General features: G+C 40.6%; 2 protein-coding genes across 2 annotated transcripts; one reads left to right on the forward strand and one right to left on the reverse strand.

Annotated features, from left to right (window-relative positions):
• Positions 1 to 7666: 7666 nt before the first annotated feature.
• On the reverse strand, positions 7667 to 14554 carry LOC134194124 (spermatogenesis-associated serine-rich protein 2-like). Its single transcript, XM_062663032.1, has 11 exons — positions 14387 to 14554; positions 14214 to 14322; positions 14104 to 14150; positions 13941 to 14013; positions 13768 to 13866; positions 10722 to 10900; positions 10607 to 10662; positions 9540 to 9789; positions 9451 to 9472; positions 8792 to 9067; positions 7667 to 8371 (listed from the first exon to the last, which is right to left on the reverse strand). The coding sequence occupies exons 1-11, from the start codon at positions 14429 to 14431 to the stop codon at positions 7887 to 7889; spliced, it is 1641 nt and encodes a 546-aa protein (XP_062519016.1). The 5' UTR covers positions 14432 to 14554; the 3' UTR covers positions 7667 to 7886.
• Positions 14555 to 15028: 474 nt separating this feature from the next.
• Positions 15029 to 17689, forward strand: LOC134193890 (protein O-mannosyl-transferase TMTC3-like). Its single transcript, XM_062662741.1, has one exon. It carries the CDS (start codon positions 15192 to 15194, stop codon positions 17478 to 17480), a length of 2289 nt encoding a protein of 762 aa, XP_062518725.1. The 5' UTR covers positions 15029 to 15191; the 3' UTR covers positions 17481 to 17689.
• The last annotated feature ends 215 nt before the right edge of the window (positions 17690 to 17904 follow it).

Genomic DNA, 17904 nt, shown 5'->3' on the forward strand with positions numbered 1-17904 from the left:
CAGACTACGCAGACTGCAGACTACGCAGACTGCAGACTACGGAATGGGGACTTGCAGACTACGGAATGAGGACTTTGGCGGTTTCAAAGGCATGCGCACATTCTTATAAACATACCTTCGCGTGCCGATGCTTCCGGCCTTGCCTCATGTCATCGTCATGTTCAGTGAAACAGCACGGCTAAGCCTCTTCGAAGCTGCTTCTATCTCCATCTGTGGGAGCACGTATGTCGTCTTGATCTACGTCGATCGCATGCGCGACAACTAGATAGTGCACGAAACCAGGCGACCAACGCACTAGACAGCCTAGTGTTTCTCCAAGAGAGTCTGTTTGTAAAATGTTTCTGTTCATATTGTGTGTGGTGAAGCGATAGGTGGAAGCACGAGTTGAAGAATGGACGATGGGGCGGTCTACTTGAAAGAAAGGCGGTGACGTGTTGTCTTTGTCGTATTTATCTTTGTGCTTCCGTCTTCGGTCTTTAGATGCTAGGAGATAAAGCAGGTACTTGCTTTCGACCAACGTATGTTGCAGCGCATCGCAGTCGACTAGAGGAGATATATGTATGGATTCAGATAGGCTCTCTAGTGCGCAGTATCAGACAATGAAGCTGCATTAGATTGCTAGGACAGTGAAGATCACGACAATTGCTGCATCTTGGTTCGTCACTGTAAGAATGGTGCGGGAAGCGCATTGTCAACATGCAAAGTACTGGCGGCCTCAGTAGGTGTGGGAATGTACTTGTACGCGCGTAGATGTTCATTGTGTAGCCTCGCAAGCCAGGGTCTTCTGCGCAGTCGCTGAGCTAACCGCACGTGAATCACACGAGGAGGAGGAGCTTTTACCGGAATTGCTCCAGCGCGAGAAGAGCCTGGTCGCTTTCGAGAACGTCATAGTGACGTGAGACCTCCGATCCGGTTTCATAGCTTGATAAAGCTAATTCTATCAGGTAAGCATGTAGGTATGAAAGTTGAGAACACGCGACATCGCTTCACGCACTTGCTTGTTTTGCACGAAGTACGTAGTTGACATCATCGTTCGCTTCTAGTACGTATGTAGACAGCTCGGCCATGTAATATTCTGCAGTGTCACGACTTCTTTTCAGCATTCAGATTCGCCAACAGCACACCGCCGAATCTAGATCTGCAGCGCGGTAGTTTGAGAAGTGAACTCATTGTACGCGGTTAGTGTATATATGTAGCAGTCAGAGTCCGCGCATTGAAACAAGTCGTACGTAGTACACGTGCAACTACGAGTCAACTCTACACTTCCTGAACATGTTAGGTCCACTGCACTGCTGTTTTCCCATGCCTAGATGTTTCCAGTTCACCGTGAGGAGAGGCAATATCGTACAAAAATGCTGCTTGCCGAGTCGAGAGTACCGTCACATAGACTGCGTTAGCAAACACGCCAATCTGATCATGACGTGGAGAGGTCAACAAGCTCTAGGCCACTGTTTTCATGAACCATTGAGTGAAACTGGGCCGGCAGTTCTCACACCATTTCCCCCACAGACTATAGGTATCAGAGTAGACGCGCAAGAGTGGTGAACAGTTCTACGTCGGTTTCAATTCGCGCAAACCTGCAGATGAGTTCAGTAGAAAGAAACGTTGCTGGAGAGTGTAGGTTCAGCGAACCAGTCCCATGTAGGCCATTCCTACGCTCATTATTCACCAGCACTTTGTCCATCAACAGCTTCACTGGAGTTCGTGTTCACGCGCTCTCCGCGGAGGGCTACCGCTCTGCTTCATGTATCAGCGCAATTACATTAACGAGCTCTTTAGGAAATCGAATTAGCCTTATGCAAGCTATGAAACTGGATCGGGGATCCACGTCACTATGACGTTCTCGAAAGCGACCAGGCTCTTCTCGCGCTGGAGCAATTCCGGTAAAAGCTGCTCCTCCTCGTGTGATTCACGTGCGGTTAGCTCAGCGACTGTGCGGAAGAGCCTGGCTTGCGAGGCTATCGAAGAGCTGCCACGATCGCTAGAACTGTTCCCCGCAACGCCAGCAACTTCTTCGAAGTGACGATGTCCAGCGGGAGTACCGAAACGGCGCAATTCGGCACGAGTGGTGACCTCGGGGAACAGATTCAGGTGAGTACTGCACATGACTTTCAGTTCTGCTGCTCGGCTACATGCTGTACAGAGACTATTTGTTCGTGGGGACTATTTCGTCGCGAGCAATAATCTCGCTCTTATTTGGTTTCCGAAACCGTTTAGCTGGGCTTATTTGGTTTCCGCCACCTGCAGGGACTGTTTGGTCGCGTGGACTATTTGGTTTCGCATTTAGTGCGCCTCGAATCGGCACTCTCCAACTCTTAGAGACGAACGCGAACGACGATGGCCATGATAATTTTTACGCATCTCCCAGACGTCTCGATGAGCCGAAATCGAGTGCGACGTGCTTCTTCTTCGTTTGTATTTGGCTTCATATGAATGCCAAAGTCATTGCGACATTGTCGATCGCAATTTTGCGTGTCTGACGTTTCGTATTGAGGCAAATCTCGGCTCGTCTGATAGCGGGCGTGTCGAAAGTACGTAATGGAGTAAGAATGTACTGTGGGTTACAAGGTAAACAAACATCTGTGTGTTGTTGCACTATAGCTAGCGAGGACGACTACAGTTGTAGATATAACACAGCGTTTCCAAAGTGGAAAGTCGCTTGACAGCGGACTAGAAGGTTTGTACACTAGAGCGACGCCCCTGTTATCGGACACCATCAATCATCGGACAGCCATACAAGAAGTAAACGAAGTAAGACTGAGCTTTGCTAGAGGCCACAGTAAGAAGGATTAGTAAAGACTGTGATTCCAGACGTGGGACTTCCAAAGGCTTGAAACGGTTATGCTAGGACGGTAAACGTGATCTTTCTCTTTGCGACCCCCGTCATCGGACACCACCATCATTCACCGGACACGACCTCTCCCATGAAAACGCACAGGCAATTCTGCAACTTCGCACCCGAGATAGGTTTATAGGTGACTAGCTAACACAACAACACTATCACTGTCTCCGTTTGCTAATCTCCAGGAGAGATAGCGCACGCTCATTGAGTCGAGGTAACGCCCCTTTCGTCGGACAGTCTTTTCTTTCTTTGCAGCAGGAGTCTGCAGGTAATAATGTCATGAAAGAGAGAGTTTGAAGGATATATCCTACGGCCCCCATTCGTTTGACCTTTATTTGACTCAGCAATGGTTAGTAGCGGAAACTGCTGAATTTTCTCTGCTGACAAGCTCACTCTGTTGGCATCTACTAGCCCTCCGGTACTGTCTAGTCTTCCCAGCGTAAGAATTTGAACTCCTGAGTGTCTTGCAGCGCAATTGCACAGGCTTCATGCACCGGATGTAGCAGGCGATTCACGTCATCCATGTTCGAGCTTTGCGGTGAGCACATTCTCCCAACTCACACAGGAACAGCCCGTGCTTTCCTTTCGAGGCCCCTAAATTGTTACTTGGCTCTGACTAAGACGTGTGCAGGTGTTTCTATCTCAGTTTGATATCTACCATTGCCTGCATGATCTTGCACCGTCACGAAGTGCAACACGTCATCGTTGGTACAACCAGCTGTACTGAATGCATGAACTTTATTTACTATCAGAGCAGCTAGAACCTTCACCCCTGCTTCTCGTAGGTAAAGTTGAATTAGATTACGTCAAGTCCTTGTCAAAGCGCTCTACGCAACGATCGACTTTCTTTGTAAAGGGTAAAAGTGCGTTTTAGCACTTCAATCCTGCCCTCTCATCGGTTTCGGTTGTCGTCTTCTTTGTTGAACGGCTAGTTCGTTCAAGCGACATCTTTTACACGTCCTAGTGGGGGCGTGGTTGTATGAGAAATGACTCAGAATTGCCATCAAGCACTCTAGGCAAGTGCTCTGCGTTCTGCGGCGTTTCAGATAGCTGAATTTAATCAACTGCAGTTATTTGAAACCTAGAGCTGTTGCTGAGAAGGTAGGAAGGCAAGAAAATGGGTGTCCGACGATTGGGGCCGTTAGCACGGTCGTTTGACCGACTGTAACTCATACAGATCTTGGCTGACATGCAGGGTAACAACACGATTTGTAGGTAAAGAGTTGTTGATTAGCGATATATAAGTAACTAGGCTGAAGGATGCGTGTGTGCAATTTAAACGCTACTGTCCGGTGAACGATGCGTTTGTCCGATGAACGGGGTATGCAAGGCTCCGCACAGTTTTCAATCTCACTCTAAGCAGAGAAGAGGTACAATGCTCTCTTTTGGTGTGCTCGATTACAACTTGGATACCTACATTTATGATGTGTTAGAGACTGCGTTCAAAAACGGATAACTGAGAACTCGCGTCCGGAATATGATGGTGTCCGAGGAACGGGGCCGCGCTCTACACTAAATTCGCTAGGTAGTAAAGTATACTATTCGTATAGCCTCGCAGAACTTCAGTTAGCTAGACTAGTATTCCCTCGCACTTTAAAAAAAAACTACATTACTCTGCAACGCCAAGTTTGGTTGGACGCGTATACTTTCAGGAAAGCTTCTTCCAGGATACTGATAACGCCACAAAGTGAGAAACATGAGAAGTGGTACAATCGTTTCAATGAAATATTATCGCCGATCTCTAGAAGTCAAAGCAAAAACGTAATTATTAAAAATAAAAAACAATCTTGAATACGCTACCAAGGCACACAAAGAACAACCAAAACAACAGAGATAGACAAAGAGACCGAGGAACAGCCAAACTTAAGCATTGGTTCAGAAATAATATTGGACAACAATAGCACGGTACACAAAAAAAACAAGCAAACGACAGACGGACAGACAGACAGAAAGACAGAGAGACAAACAAACAGACAGACATCATCAGACGTCATCAATTGTCACCCCCGAACGTCATCAACTGTCATCCCCCCCGGATGTCATCAACTGTCACTCCCAACGTCATCAAGTTTCCCGTAACTTTAAAATCAAATTAGCGTTATAGAACTAATCCAATAAACATACCATACGGGATGCTATGACCATTGTTTGTGTAGCCTCAAACTTCCAGACCAGAGTGCGCACGAAGCGCGAGAACTCTAGTCTGGACCAAGTCGATACTAAAATGATTTCGGAAATAGCCTTCTAAGCCAATCAGCTCCTTATACCTGGAATGTCGATTGTAAATTGATTGGTTTAGTAGTAATTGGTTATGCTAAGTGCACTAGCGCTGATTGCCCTCGTGTGAAACCCGCGTGGGCGACTAAGTGCACGCCAGAGCTGTGATGAAGACTCTGGTGCACGCACGCATCTTAGTTTTAGTAAGGCCAATAGAGATGGCATGTGAGTTAGTTGTGAAGATTTTTTGCCGCGATGAAGGCTAGCTAGTTAATTGTCTCTCGTCCAGAGTCTGTCTGTCGTCTAGGGTAATCCTGTCGGTCTGTCTACTTGCTTGTACGTACCTACATGTTGGTCTACGCTCTGGTGGCATGCATGCACATGAGCGCGTGTCTTTAGAAAAATGGTCTGTCTGATTGTTTTGTCTGTGTGTCTGTCTGGGTGCATGTTGGTCCGTTTGTCAGGCTGTTTATACCTACAATGTACAAAACTAAATACTATGAAGTAGAGAACACAGAGATATTGCGACTGTTTCAGTTAGTTGTTTGTCTGCATGTCTGTGTGTTTGTTTGTCTGTCTACTTACCCGTTTGTTTGTCTGCTTCCATTTCATTCATCATATCTGTTGCATTCATTGCATGAAAGGCAACAAATTGGTCTATAGGGACACTAGCACCCACTGCTGTTTATAATTAACATAAATTATAAATTACTACTTTAGATTAATAGCTAAAGGACAAGTATCTAGAAATTTGATTCGGATGGTCAAGTGAGTGACTGCTAAGCACATATGGTGTATCAATGCTTAGTCGTGCGAAAGTGCCATTTGCTGTCTGAATCAAATTGCCAATCATAATTAATTATGTTAATTAATTAATTGATATCCGGGATCCGTACATCCCTGTCTATGCATTTTCCATTGATGAACTGTTGCTGTAATGTACTTGCTACCTAGTTTATATTAACAAAATATAAAATATTAAAATATAAATTTTTTAATTAATTAATTATTTACTAACTCAATATGTACTAACTTCACGTGTAACTACAAATGGGGTGCAAATACTGAAAAAGTGTTGTTTTATAATTTGAAAACATTGGGTGTAATGATGTGGGTTATCACCTAATTCTAGGAAAACATCAGTCAATAACATGCAACCATAAAATTCACTAAAATTAAATTATAACTAAATAAACTAAAATAATAAATTAAAAGAAAATAGATTATGATTAAATAAATAAATAAAATTAAAAAATTAAATTAAAGAGATAAAATAAAATGAACAAATTGAATTATAATAAATACATTGAATAATTTTAAATTGTGATTAAATAAAATTAAATAAGTTAAATAAGTTAAAATAAAATAAATTACAATTAAATAAATTAAATTAATAAATAAAATTAAATTAATAAAATAAATAGTTAAATTAATTAATTAAATTAAAAATAAATTAATGAGATAAAATAAAATAAATAAATAAAATTATAATAAATATATAAAATAGTTTTAAATTGTGATTAAATAAAATTGAATAAGTTAAATTAATAAATTAAAATAAAATAAATTAAATCAACAAATAAAATAAGATAAAATAAATATAATAAATAAATAAAATTAACTTAATGAAATAAAATAAAATTAACAAATTAAATTATAATAAAATAAATAAAATTGACTAAATTAATAAATTAAATAATTTAAATTGTGATTAAATGAAATTAAATAAGTTAAATTAATAAATTAAATAAAATGAATCTTAATTAAATAAATTAAATCAGTCAATAAAGTAAAATAAAATAAATGAAATTAATAAAATTAAATTAAATTAATAAAATAAAATAAATAAAATTACAAAAAATTAAATTAATGAGATAAGATAAAATAAACAAATTAAATTATAATAAAATAAATAAAATATTTAAAATTGTAATTAAATAAAATTGAATAAATTAAATTAATAAATTAAATTAAAATAAATTATAATTAAATAAATTAAATCAATAAATAAAGTAAAATAAAATAACTAAAATTAATTAATAAAGAGAGTTAAATTAATTAAATTAAAAAATTAAATTAATGAGCTAAAATAAAATTAACAAATTAATTTACAATAAATATAATAAAATAAAATAAAATAAATAAAATAAATAAAACAAATAAAATAAAATAAATAAATAAAGTAAATAAATAAATAAAATAAATAAATAAAATAAATAAATAAAATAAATAAAACAAATAAAATAAAATAAATAAATAAAGTAAATAAATAAATAAAATAAATAAATAAATAAAATAAATAAAATAAATAAAATAAAATAAATAAATAAATAAAATAAATAAATAAAATAAACAAATAAAATAAAATAAATAAATAAAATAAATAAATAAAATACATGAATAAAATAAATAAAAGAAATAAATAAAATAAATCTAATTGAATAAATTAAATAATTAGTATTCATTCAAAGCTGAGATTCCAGTGAATCAATCCTCTAGTGAAGGAACAGAGATCCATGCTTCATTGCAGTACAACTCTGACAGCCAATTATCACAGACAATTCATTAGAGTTGATCATGCAAAGAGCAACCACGTTAGACACCGTCTGCCATCATCATCTCAAATTCAACCGACTGCATAACGAGTCGGCCACGTCCAACACAACACACACACACACACACACACACACACACACACACACACACACACACACACACACACACAATGATATCCAACACAAGAAACTACCGACTCAATACATTCCACACACAAACCTATCATCATCGTTCATGTCGCATATCCAACTAGGTATCTACTTCCGATGTCTTACAGTACGATCAGCGTCGCTTCTGTATGCGATGCCACACCTTGCAGAGAGGGACTACTCGTCTGAGGTTGCCGGCCTCCTCTAGGCTGCCTCCGTTGTCTTTGTGGTAAAGGAAGGGGGTCGTCGTTGTGCTGTTTTGAATCACTATTACTTAGTCTTTTCTCTTCGTTACCTCGTCTGTCGTCAGTATCTTTCATATTAGTTTGTCTCTTCTCATCTCTTCGTGCTTTAGTTTTCTCGTTGGTTTGGAGCGCTTGCTCTTTGGGGTCGTCACGCCTCTTCTCATCCATCTGTCTCTTGTCGTCTGTCTGTCTCTTCTTGGATGATTTTGTTGAGGGTTTGGTATGCTGGTGAGATGCTGAAGGTCGGTCTTGGCTGCTGGGATTGGATGGTGGCTTGGCTTGACGTTTGACTTCTTGTTTAGTGGAGGATTGATGCGAGTGGGAGGGTTGGCCTTTTACAAAGCCGTTGGTAAGTCGTGGACCTAGGAAAACAAGGGGAATGTAATCAAAGAACGCAGCTACTCTGTCTGTCTGGCCATCTGTCGATCCGTAAGTCTGTCTGTCTATCTGTCAGTCCATCTGTATGTCTGTCCATTGTCTGTCTGCCCATCTGTCCTTCAGTCTATCTGTCCATCTGTCCGTCAGTCTGTTTGTCTGTATCTGTCTGTCCATCTGTCCGTCAGTCTGTCTTTCCATGTGTCCATCTGCCTGTTTGTCCATCTGTCTTTCTATCTGTCCATCTGTCTGTTTGTCCGTCTGTCACTCTGTCTGCCTGTCAGTTTGTCTGCCTCTCTGTCTATCTGTCCTTCTGTCCATCAGTCTGTCTGTCTGTCCATCTGTCCGTCTATCTACCTGTCTGTCCATCTGTCCATCTGTCTGCCTGTCAGCTTTTAAGTTTATACCTTGTTTGTGTGACATCGCACTCTGCTGGCTCACTACTTCCTTCAGCTTGGCATGCAACTCTGCTTGCAGCCGTAAAGCATCTACTCCATTGTGTACCTCGACATCAACCTGCTTTCCTATAGACTCAGAATGACCGACGCTTTCTGCTTTGGCTTCTACATCACGTTGTTCAACAGTTTTTGAATGAGTGTTGTCAGATGGAGTATGTTCAGGTGCCTTGCTAGGATTACTTGGAACAGCTTTATGTCCGGAATACAAGTGACGAATTTCAGACACTATAACGTGCAAGGTGGAATGAACGTCAATGGGTATTGTGTGGGGTGATGACTACCCAAGCAAAAAATTGAGGAAATGATGGAAACAGATGCCATGCATGCAAGCACACACCCACACACGCCCACACCAAACACCCCACACACACACACACACCAAAGACACACACACACACACACACACACACACACACACACACACACACACACACACACACACACAAACACACACACCAAACACACACACACACACACACACACACCAAAGACACACACACACACACACACACACACACACACACAAACACACACACCAAACACACACACACACACACACACACACACACACACACACACACACACAAACATTCCATGTCTACGCCTACCTTTTCCAAACTGTTTTATTTCCTACAACACCAACAAACAACACAATCACCAACCCAATATCTCCCATATCATTCACTCATTATCTCACCTTCTCCAAACCATATGCCGTACCACTAAACCACTCCATCTTAGCCAACTCATCGTCAATCCTCCTTTCTGATACAAAATGTTTGATTTCGCCTCTCAACTCGGATGCCCTCCCCTCGGACAACGAACCCATGCTCTCTGCTTGAAGCAACAATTTCTCCGCACTCTGATGGCGACCACATAACAGCTTCTCGCCTTGAGACTGCACAACGGAGAGCATTTCCAACAGCTCGCGTTCACGATCGGTGACACTAACACACAAAGTCAGGTGAATGTTAGTACTAAGTCGTGTAATTAGTAAAAATCACGTGACTGTTAGTTGTGGAATAGTAAATATCACTTGACTGTTAGTAAAAATCACGTGCATGTTAGCAAAAGTCACGTGACCCCTAGTATAAAGTTGTGCAATTGTTAGTAACAAGTCACGTGACTGTTAGTACAAAGTTGCACAATAGTTAGTAAAAGTCGCTTCACTGTTAGTAAGTCACGTGACAGTTAATACAAAGATATGCAATTGTTAGTAATAAGTCACGTGACTGCTAGTACAGAGTCGCGCAATTGTTAGTAAAAAATGCCATGTGACTGTTATCAAAAGGTCACGTGACAGTTAGTACAAAGTTGTGCTGTTAGCAAAAAGTCATGTGATTGTTAGTACAAAGTTGTGTGGCTGTTAGTACAAAGTCATGTGTTAGTAAATGTCACGTGACTGTTAGTGTAAAGTCCTGTAATTGTTAGTAAAAAAATTAGTACAAAGTCCTGTAATTGTAGTACAATGTCACGAGACTGTTAGTAAAGTCACGTGACTATTAATACAAGGTCCTGCAATTGTTAGTAAAATGTCACGTGACTATTAGTACAAAGTCCTGTAATTGTAGTAAAATGTCACGTGACTATTAGAGTCGTGTAACTGTTGGCAGAAAGTCACGTGGCTGTTAATATCAAACAATTTCTAACATAACAAATTTTGGTTCTTGTGTTGTCATGGTTACAAATGTAGACAAGCAATGCATTGTTTACTACGTCGTCTGTCCAGCTGAAAAATAATCAAAATTTATCCAATCTACATACCACTGCTGTAGTCTCGCAAATTCTTGTTTAATTCTTCTCTCAGCAACTTGGAAATTCTATATAAAATGAGTGTAAAAATAGTGACACAGCACTCATTGGTTACATAGTGAAATACCTCATGTTGTAAAGTTTGATATCGAGGCAACTGGACGGTCGTCTTGTTGAGTTCTTTGAGTAGTTTCTTTCCGCCTTCTTTCAGACCGCCGGTTGTGCTGCTGCTGCCACAGCTGCCTGTACTGCTCACAGAGTCTTGACGCGAGTGACGACGTGTGAGGTCTGTGTCATGGGTGTAGCCTACGAGGTAGAAAACGGAGGCAACATAAATACGTGTGTATGTGGAATATCTTAATGTAATAAAATACTGTTTTATTTGCAAATTTTTTTAAAAAAATTGAACATAATTAATTAAATCTTGACCCTAGTTGGTACTGATATCAAACGTATAGGTAATATTAAATTATTATAAATTTGATATCAAACTTATAGGTACTAATAAATTATTTTATGTAAAAAAAATTGATAAATTTTATATCAAACTTGTATAGGTAACAATAAATTATTTTATGCAAAAAATTGATAAATTTGACATCAACCTTATAAGTAATAATAAATTATTTTATGTAAAAATTGATAAATTTGATATCAAACTTATAGGTAATAATAAATTATTCTATGTGATAAACTGATAAAATTTATATCAATACCCTCTACAAGGCATAATTTATCCGGTATCGCATCGCAGTTTGCAAATCAATTTTTGCATGTTGTGAAACAAAGTCAGCTACGTGTCACACAAACCACGATGCGGAATCAGAATGTCCCATCCAAGTACAGTAGGAGTCTAACTAAAAACCTCATAATGGTGCACCCTTGCATTGCAAAGTGGTGAGAAGATACTATATATAATATACTAGTATATCTTTATTTAATTATGAACCATCTGTACTTGAGTGGTCATGCTGTGCAATACATGAAACTAAAGCACATTAGCAGAAAACCTGCCCAAACTATCATCTCATTAGCAGAAGGGATGGCAACAGAAACAGAAACTTGAAACAAGATAGCTATTGAGACTTCCATTGTAACTATGTAACAAGGTAAAAAAGGAACAAAAGTAAGTAACAGTGTAGTCAATGTACTTGCACTTTTACATCGTAGCTAATGTAGAAGGTCACTACCAACTAAAATAACAAACAATCATGCAATGTGTAGTTGCATGGGACTTTCCAATGTAAAGGTCAACACAAACAGCACTGTCACAGAAACACGGGAAGTACAAACAGCACAGCTTTTCCAACCTACTTAAAAAGTTGACAAGCTTTGAGTTTGTGTTGCATATGCTATTTTTCAACGTTCTGCTGAACCCTCTAGCTACATTGTCATGTCATCTGCAAGGTCATTCCGCTGACTTGCCGTTCGCCATTGCTAACTTAGACTCGGTTTATCTTATCTTTGAAAATTTGAAGGTTGACAACCCTGAAGTGCCATCGGAGCTGTCACAGTTTATTGCAGCCGCAGAGAAAGATGACCAGCTGCATTTTCAAAATGTAAAGCTGTCAGGCGTACAGCCAAACGTACTTAGAGTGCATTTATGATGTCGAGATCACTTTACACCAAAGCTATTGGAAAATGCATTCACAATCGTTTTGACGATTTACAACAGGGATTTTTTAAAGCAGTTTGTCTCCTTGACATTAATCTGTGGCTGACTGACCGAGATGATCTTGCAGCCTTTGGTGTAGCTGATGTGTCTCTTGCTGTAGAGCACTTCCGTCGTCTTCTATTAAATAACAACGTATTGCAGGATAGGGTAATGACAGACTTGACCTTCTTGAGATGTACTGGATCGATAACTTAATTAATTGCGACACCATCCAAAAAAATACTGTATGGTCACTGCTTCTGTCTGCTTCAGTACAAAGAGATATTTCCAAACTTTGTGCAATTGGTGTGCATACTGCTGGTGTTTCCAGTCAGCAATGCCATAGTGGAGCATGGTTTCAGTGCTATGAGGAGGATAAAAAGTGACTGGCGGTCAAGTCTTAGTGAAGATACCTTAGATCACTTGATGAGGATTAGCGTTAATGGTCTGCCATTGGCACAGTTTGACCCTACACTTGCAGTCCAATGGTTCTTCAGCACTCCAAGGAGGCCACACATTCAGCCATATGGTTAAAAAACCAAAAGTTAATGAATAGCATATTTTGCTTCTAAAATTTGCATGGGCAGGGTGCCACTTGCTACTATTCAAGTAACTTCGTTTCCACTTAGCTAAAGGGAATTGTGTTATAATAACAAATTTAATAGTATCATCACTATTCACAGTTTGGCACTGACTTTGAACTTGCACCTGTAGACTAGAAAAGCATGAACTGTCTGGGTATTTAATTAATTAATTAATTAATTGCTGTTTTGTAAAAATATGGTTGCGACGCAATTTTACATTACTGCTACTCAATTTGCAATTTGTGTAGCAATACCGCTACGCAAAAAAAAGAAAAAGTAAATTATGCCCTGCTCTAGAATAAAGACTGAATCAAATTTATGTGTCCAAACTCTAAAACAGAATTGTTTGATGTGTAGCTTAAATTGATAGAAAAATAAATATAAAATATATTATGTTATTACATCTATTTATCTGTTAGTTGTTGACCAGTATGCTCACACACACACACACACACAGACACACACAGACACACACAGACACACAGGGTTGCCCGGCAAAAGCGTGTCTTACAACCAAATATGGTTACTACCAAAGTACAGGAAGTACAGTGTACTGTTGCCTTCCTGCTGTCAACTGTTACCCTAAACGTTAAGACACGGAAAGTGTAAGTCTAACCACAACTACAAGATTCCACACACCAGCCTGTTTATCCGGGTTGTATGCATTGCTACCATGTGTATGCATACACTCAGTGACTGTACATGTATGTGCACAGTCCAACAGATACACATCCGGGACATATATCAGAGTCGTCTCCCCTCGCACAGCCGCATGCCGGGTTCGCGTATATGCACAATTGTCTGCTATCTATTTCCTGCTGCAGCAGACAAATGCATCGCGAAGCGATACAATCACCCATTATCGTCAGTGACAGTCTTCTCATTGGGCTTCTCTGCATGAGCATCCGGGATCCCACGCCATCACCGACACTCACCGTTTGCTGCCGCAACAGCTTTCTCCTCCACTGCTGATTCACTCCGCTCTCCACCCTCCTGCACAACGGCATGACTCGCTTCGTTCCCGACTGTCGCTTCTACACACAAATAAAGACAAACCACTAACGGCCACGCCTACTCGTCCACTTATCTCCTCGTTTGTCCCTCTAACCTGTTGCCTCGGGCGTCTTTTGGCGTGCCAACGCCGTTTTCTTGCTCTTCGTCGGCGCTTGACGAAGCTTCGACTGCCAGCGAGAGCACGAAACGACATTTACGCCGGAAAATTTTTTAACCGACGCCCACGCGTGGTGGTGCCAGTCACTACAAATGTTTACCTTTCTGCGCTGAAACGTCCACTGTTCGAGCTCCTGGCGGCCGCCGTCTAGAAAGAAAGACTGAGCATTAGAAAGGTAAACAGTAAACAGAGAGAAATGGGTGCGTCAACCTTTTGTTAGAGCAGAAATCGCTTGTTCAACCGAGTAGTCGCACGTCTGTAGGACCGTGACGATGTCGGTCTTTTTCGCCGACGGTACGGCTGCTCGAATAAACTCAATCTAGACGAGAGCAGATGGAAATGAGAGGCAAAGTGGGAGGCTTGTGATTGAGTCGTTCTCTCACCTTTTCTTTCATGCTGGACGGTGAGGAGGAGGAGAAAGTTGCCATCGTGTGGTGATGAGTGGAGTTGAGGTGGTCGGTGGTGGATGAGGCTGGTAGGTCGACGAGTCAAGAAGCGAATGAAGCCGGAGAGGTTGATTGATTATTGACTACAGGGTGAAGGTCAAGTTATTGATATTGATGCAGTTAGGGAGATCACGTGGTCTACAGACACAGTATTGATATTAACTTAAGGTAAATCTAACAATAAAATTTATTGTTTTTAATAATGTATTATAAATTATAAATGTAAAAATTAAATTTGGCTTAATTAATAAATCAAACACCAATCACGAAATAAATATTAAAATTAGTACATTTTATATCAATTTAAATATATAAAATTATTTTAATTAAGTTAATGCATTGTATTAGATACAACATTTATTTACGTTGCATTGATTGCTACAGTACAGTACAGCAGGCAGCACTCATTCTTTGCAACAAGCGCGCGCGCGTTAGACATTGACCAATACGCTCGTTAGACACCGCGTGTGTGAGTGTGTGTGTGCTAGCGCGCGTTAGACACCAATTAAAGTGCGCGTTAGACACTAACCCAAGCGCGCGTTAGACACTTTTTACAAAGGGCGTGGCTATGCAGTTACAGTTTGCTTGCAGTTGTGCAGCACTCGTCGCCGTCGTCTGCTACATCAACTCACTCCACTGCACGTTCTGCTTCGACGACCAATCTGCCGTCGTCGAGAACGAGGACCTACGACCGGAATCCTCATTCCTCAGTCTCTTCCGGAATGACTTCTGGGGCACGCCCATGTCACAAGATGGCAGCCACAAATCATACCGACCTCTCACTGTTGCATCATTCCGCATCAACTACGCACTGGGTGGTCTTGATCCCTGGGGATATCATCTAATGAACGTTTTGCTACATGGTGTTGTATGTTACATGTTTGTGTGTTTGTCCAACTTGGTGTTGAACGATGCTACATCGAGCCTCGTGTGTGGACTGTTGTTTGCTGTACATCCTATACACACCGAGGCGGTGGCTGGAATTGTGGGACGAGCAGAATCGTTGTCTGCGATTTTTTTCATCTCGAGCTTTGGGTGTTACACTCGCAGCATTGAGGGTTACGACCGAACGCGATATGGTTATCTCGTTGGAGCGATAATACTCTGTGTTGCATCGACTCTGTGTAAAGAGCAAGGCATCACGGTCGTCGCCGTTTGCTGTGTGTACGATCTATTTGTTGCTCATGGAGTTGATATCAATGAACTGCTGGAATCAATAAAACAAATTTTATTGGAACGATCATTTCCGTCTTGGTTCCGGCCTGTTTTCATTCGATGCTCTGTTCTGCTGTTTAGTACTTTGTTTCTCATGTTACTTCGTATTCGTATTATGGGAGCCGAGTTGCCCGTCTTCACACAGTTTGACAACCCAGCAGCGGCTTCACCGACTCCGACTCGTCAGCTCACGTTTGCTTATTTATTATTTATCAATGCCGGATTGCTGTTGCTGCCGTTGCACCTTTGCTGTGATTGGACGATGCAAACGATCCCGCTGGTCGAGAGCATCATGGATTGGAGGAATATGGGCACTATGGGATTATTGATATCAATGGGGTTACTCAGTTGGTACTGCGCATTTGGTAAAGAATTTGAAAAGAAAGGCGTGATTGCTGCTCTGTCGCTGATCGTGTTTCCATTCATTCCTGCATCGAATCTCTTTTTTCCGGTCGGATTCGTTGTAGCAGAGAGGATCCTCTATGTGCCCAGCATGGGGTATATACTGTTGGTCGTCATCGGATGGAAAAAACTTCGAAACGAATACAAAACAATATCCAACATATTGATTTCAATGATATTAATATTTTTTGCTCTCAAGACGGTTGATCGTAATCCGGAATGGTTCAGTGATGAGACGCTATTTAAAGCTGCAATTCGAGTGAATCCTCGTAATGCGAAACTGTACAACAACTTGGGTCACGTGTATGAAGACCGACGCGAACTGACAACTGCTGAGAGTTATTTTCATCAAGCAGTCGACATCCAACCGGATGACATCGGCAGTCACATAAACATGGGACGTATACTCAAGGCACTAGAGAGATACGACGAGAGCGAAGTATCATACCAGAATGCAATGGACATGATGCCGAAACTCGACGGCAAACTCAAGAAATTCCGTGTAGCGCCGTCTCACATCAACGTGTACTACAACCTGGCTAATCTAATTAAACGGGATCCGGCACGGTTACATGAAGCGGAGCAACTCTATCGAACGGCCATCAAAATGAAACCGAATTTTGAATCGGCTCACATGAACCTTGGCGACGTCCTACTCAAACTGAATCGAATCGACGAGGCGGAGAAAGCCTACAAGAAGGCAATAGAAATTAAACCGAAATATGCGGACGCACACTTCAATTTGGGAGTCGTTTGTCTGTCTAAGAATTTACAAACGGATGCCACAGTGAGTTTTCGAAATGCATTGAGATTTGATCCAAACCATGTGTTGTCGATGGTCAATCTTGCTCTTGTGATTCAAGACTCGAAGGAGGTGAGCGATACGGACGAAGCTGTTCGTTTATATAAACGAGTGCTAGAGTTGGATCCGACCAATGAGAAGGCGTTGTTCAATATGGGTGTCATAGCAATGGATTTAAATCAACCGGAAGAGGCAGAGAGATGGTTTAAGAAATCGGCGACGGAACATCCGAACTCACGAAGCGCAAGCTTCAATTTGGCTCTTTTGTATAGCCAGCATGATCGGATCGGTGAGAGTATAAAGATCCTTTCATCACTTGTGAAGAAGTTTCCGACTCATGCCAATTCGCATCAGTTATTGGGTGACTTGTACGTCGGTGTGAAGCAATACGCTGATGCTGTGGATGCTTATTTGGGTTGTATGGAGGCTGATCCACGGCATGTCACATGCAGGCATAATGTGGGTGTGGCTTATGTTGAGTTGGGACGATTTGAAGATGCGGAGATGAGCTTCAAGAAAACGTTGGAACTTGATCCGGCGTATGGCAGTGCGAAGAGACATCTGCAGCTGATAAGACAGAAAATTGTAGAAAGGAATAAAAGTAAAGTGTGATAGTGGAAATGACTATTGATGTATTGTACTGTACTGTACTGTACTGTAGTGTACTGTACTGTAGTGTACTGTACTGTAGTGTGCTGTACTGTACTGTACTGTGCTGTATTGTACCGTACTGTACTGTACTGTATTGTACTGTACTGTACTGTTACTGTATATAGGATAGGCAATATATACGTGTAATTGTCAATGGTACAGTAGTTATGAAGAGAAAATGATTTGGAGACACCTGCAGTAAATATTAAAGTAAATAGATAGATAAATAAATAGATAAATAATAAATAATGTTGATAATGATGGTATGTAATCAGTCAACCCTCTCAGTGTATAATAGATAAATAAATAATAAATATTAAATAAAAAAGTAATAAAAAAATAAATAAATAATAAATGTAAAATAAATAATAAATAAGTAAATAAC

Source organism: Corticium candelabrum, chromosome 18 (genome assembly GCF_963422355.1).
Source record: "Corticium candelabrum chromosome 18, ooCorCand1.1, whole genome shotgun sequence".
Classification (NCBI taxonomy): Eukaryota; Metazoa; Porifera; class Homoscleromorpha; order Homosclerophorida; family Plakinidae; genus Corticium; species Corticium candelabrum.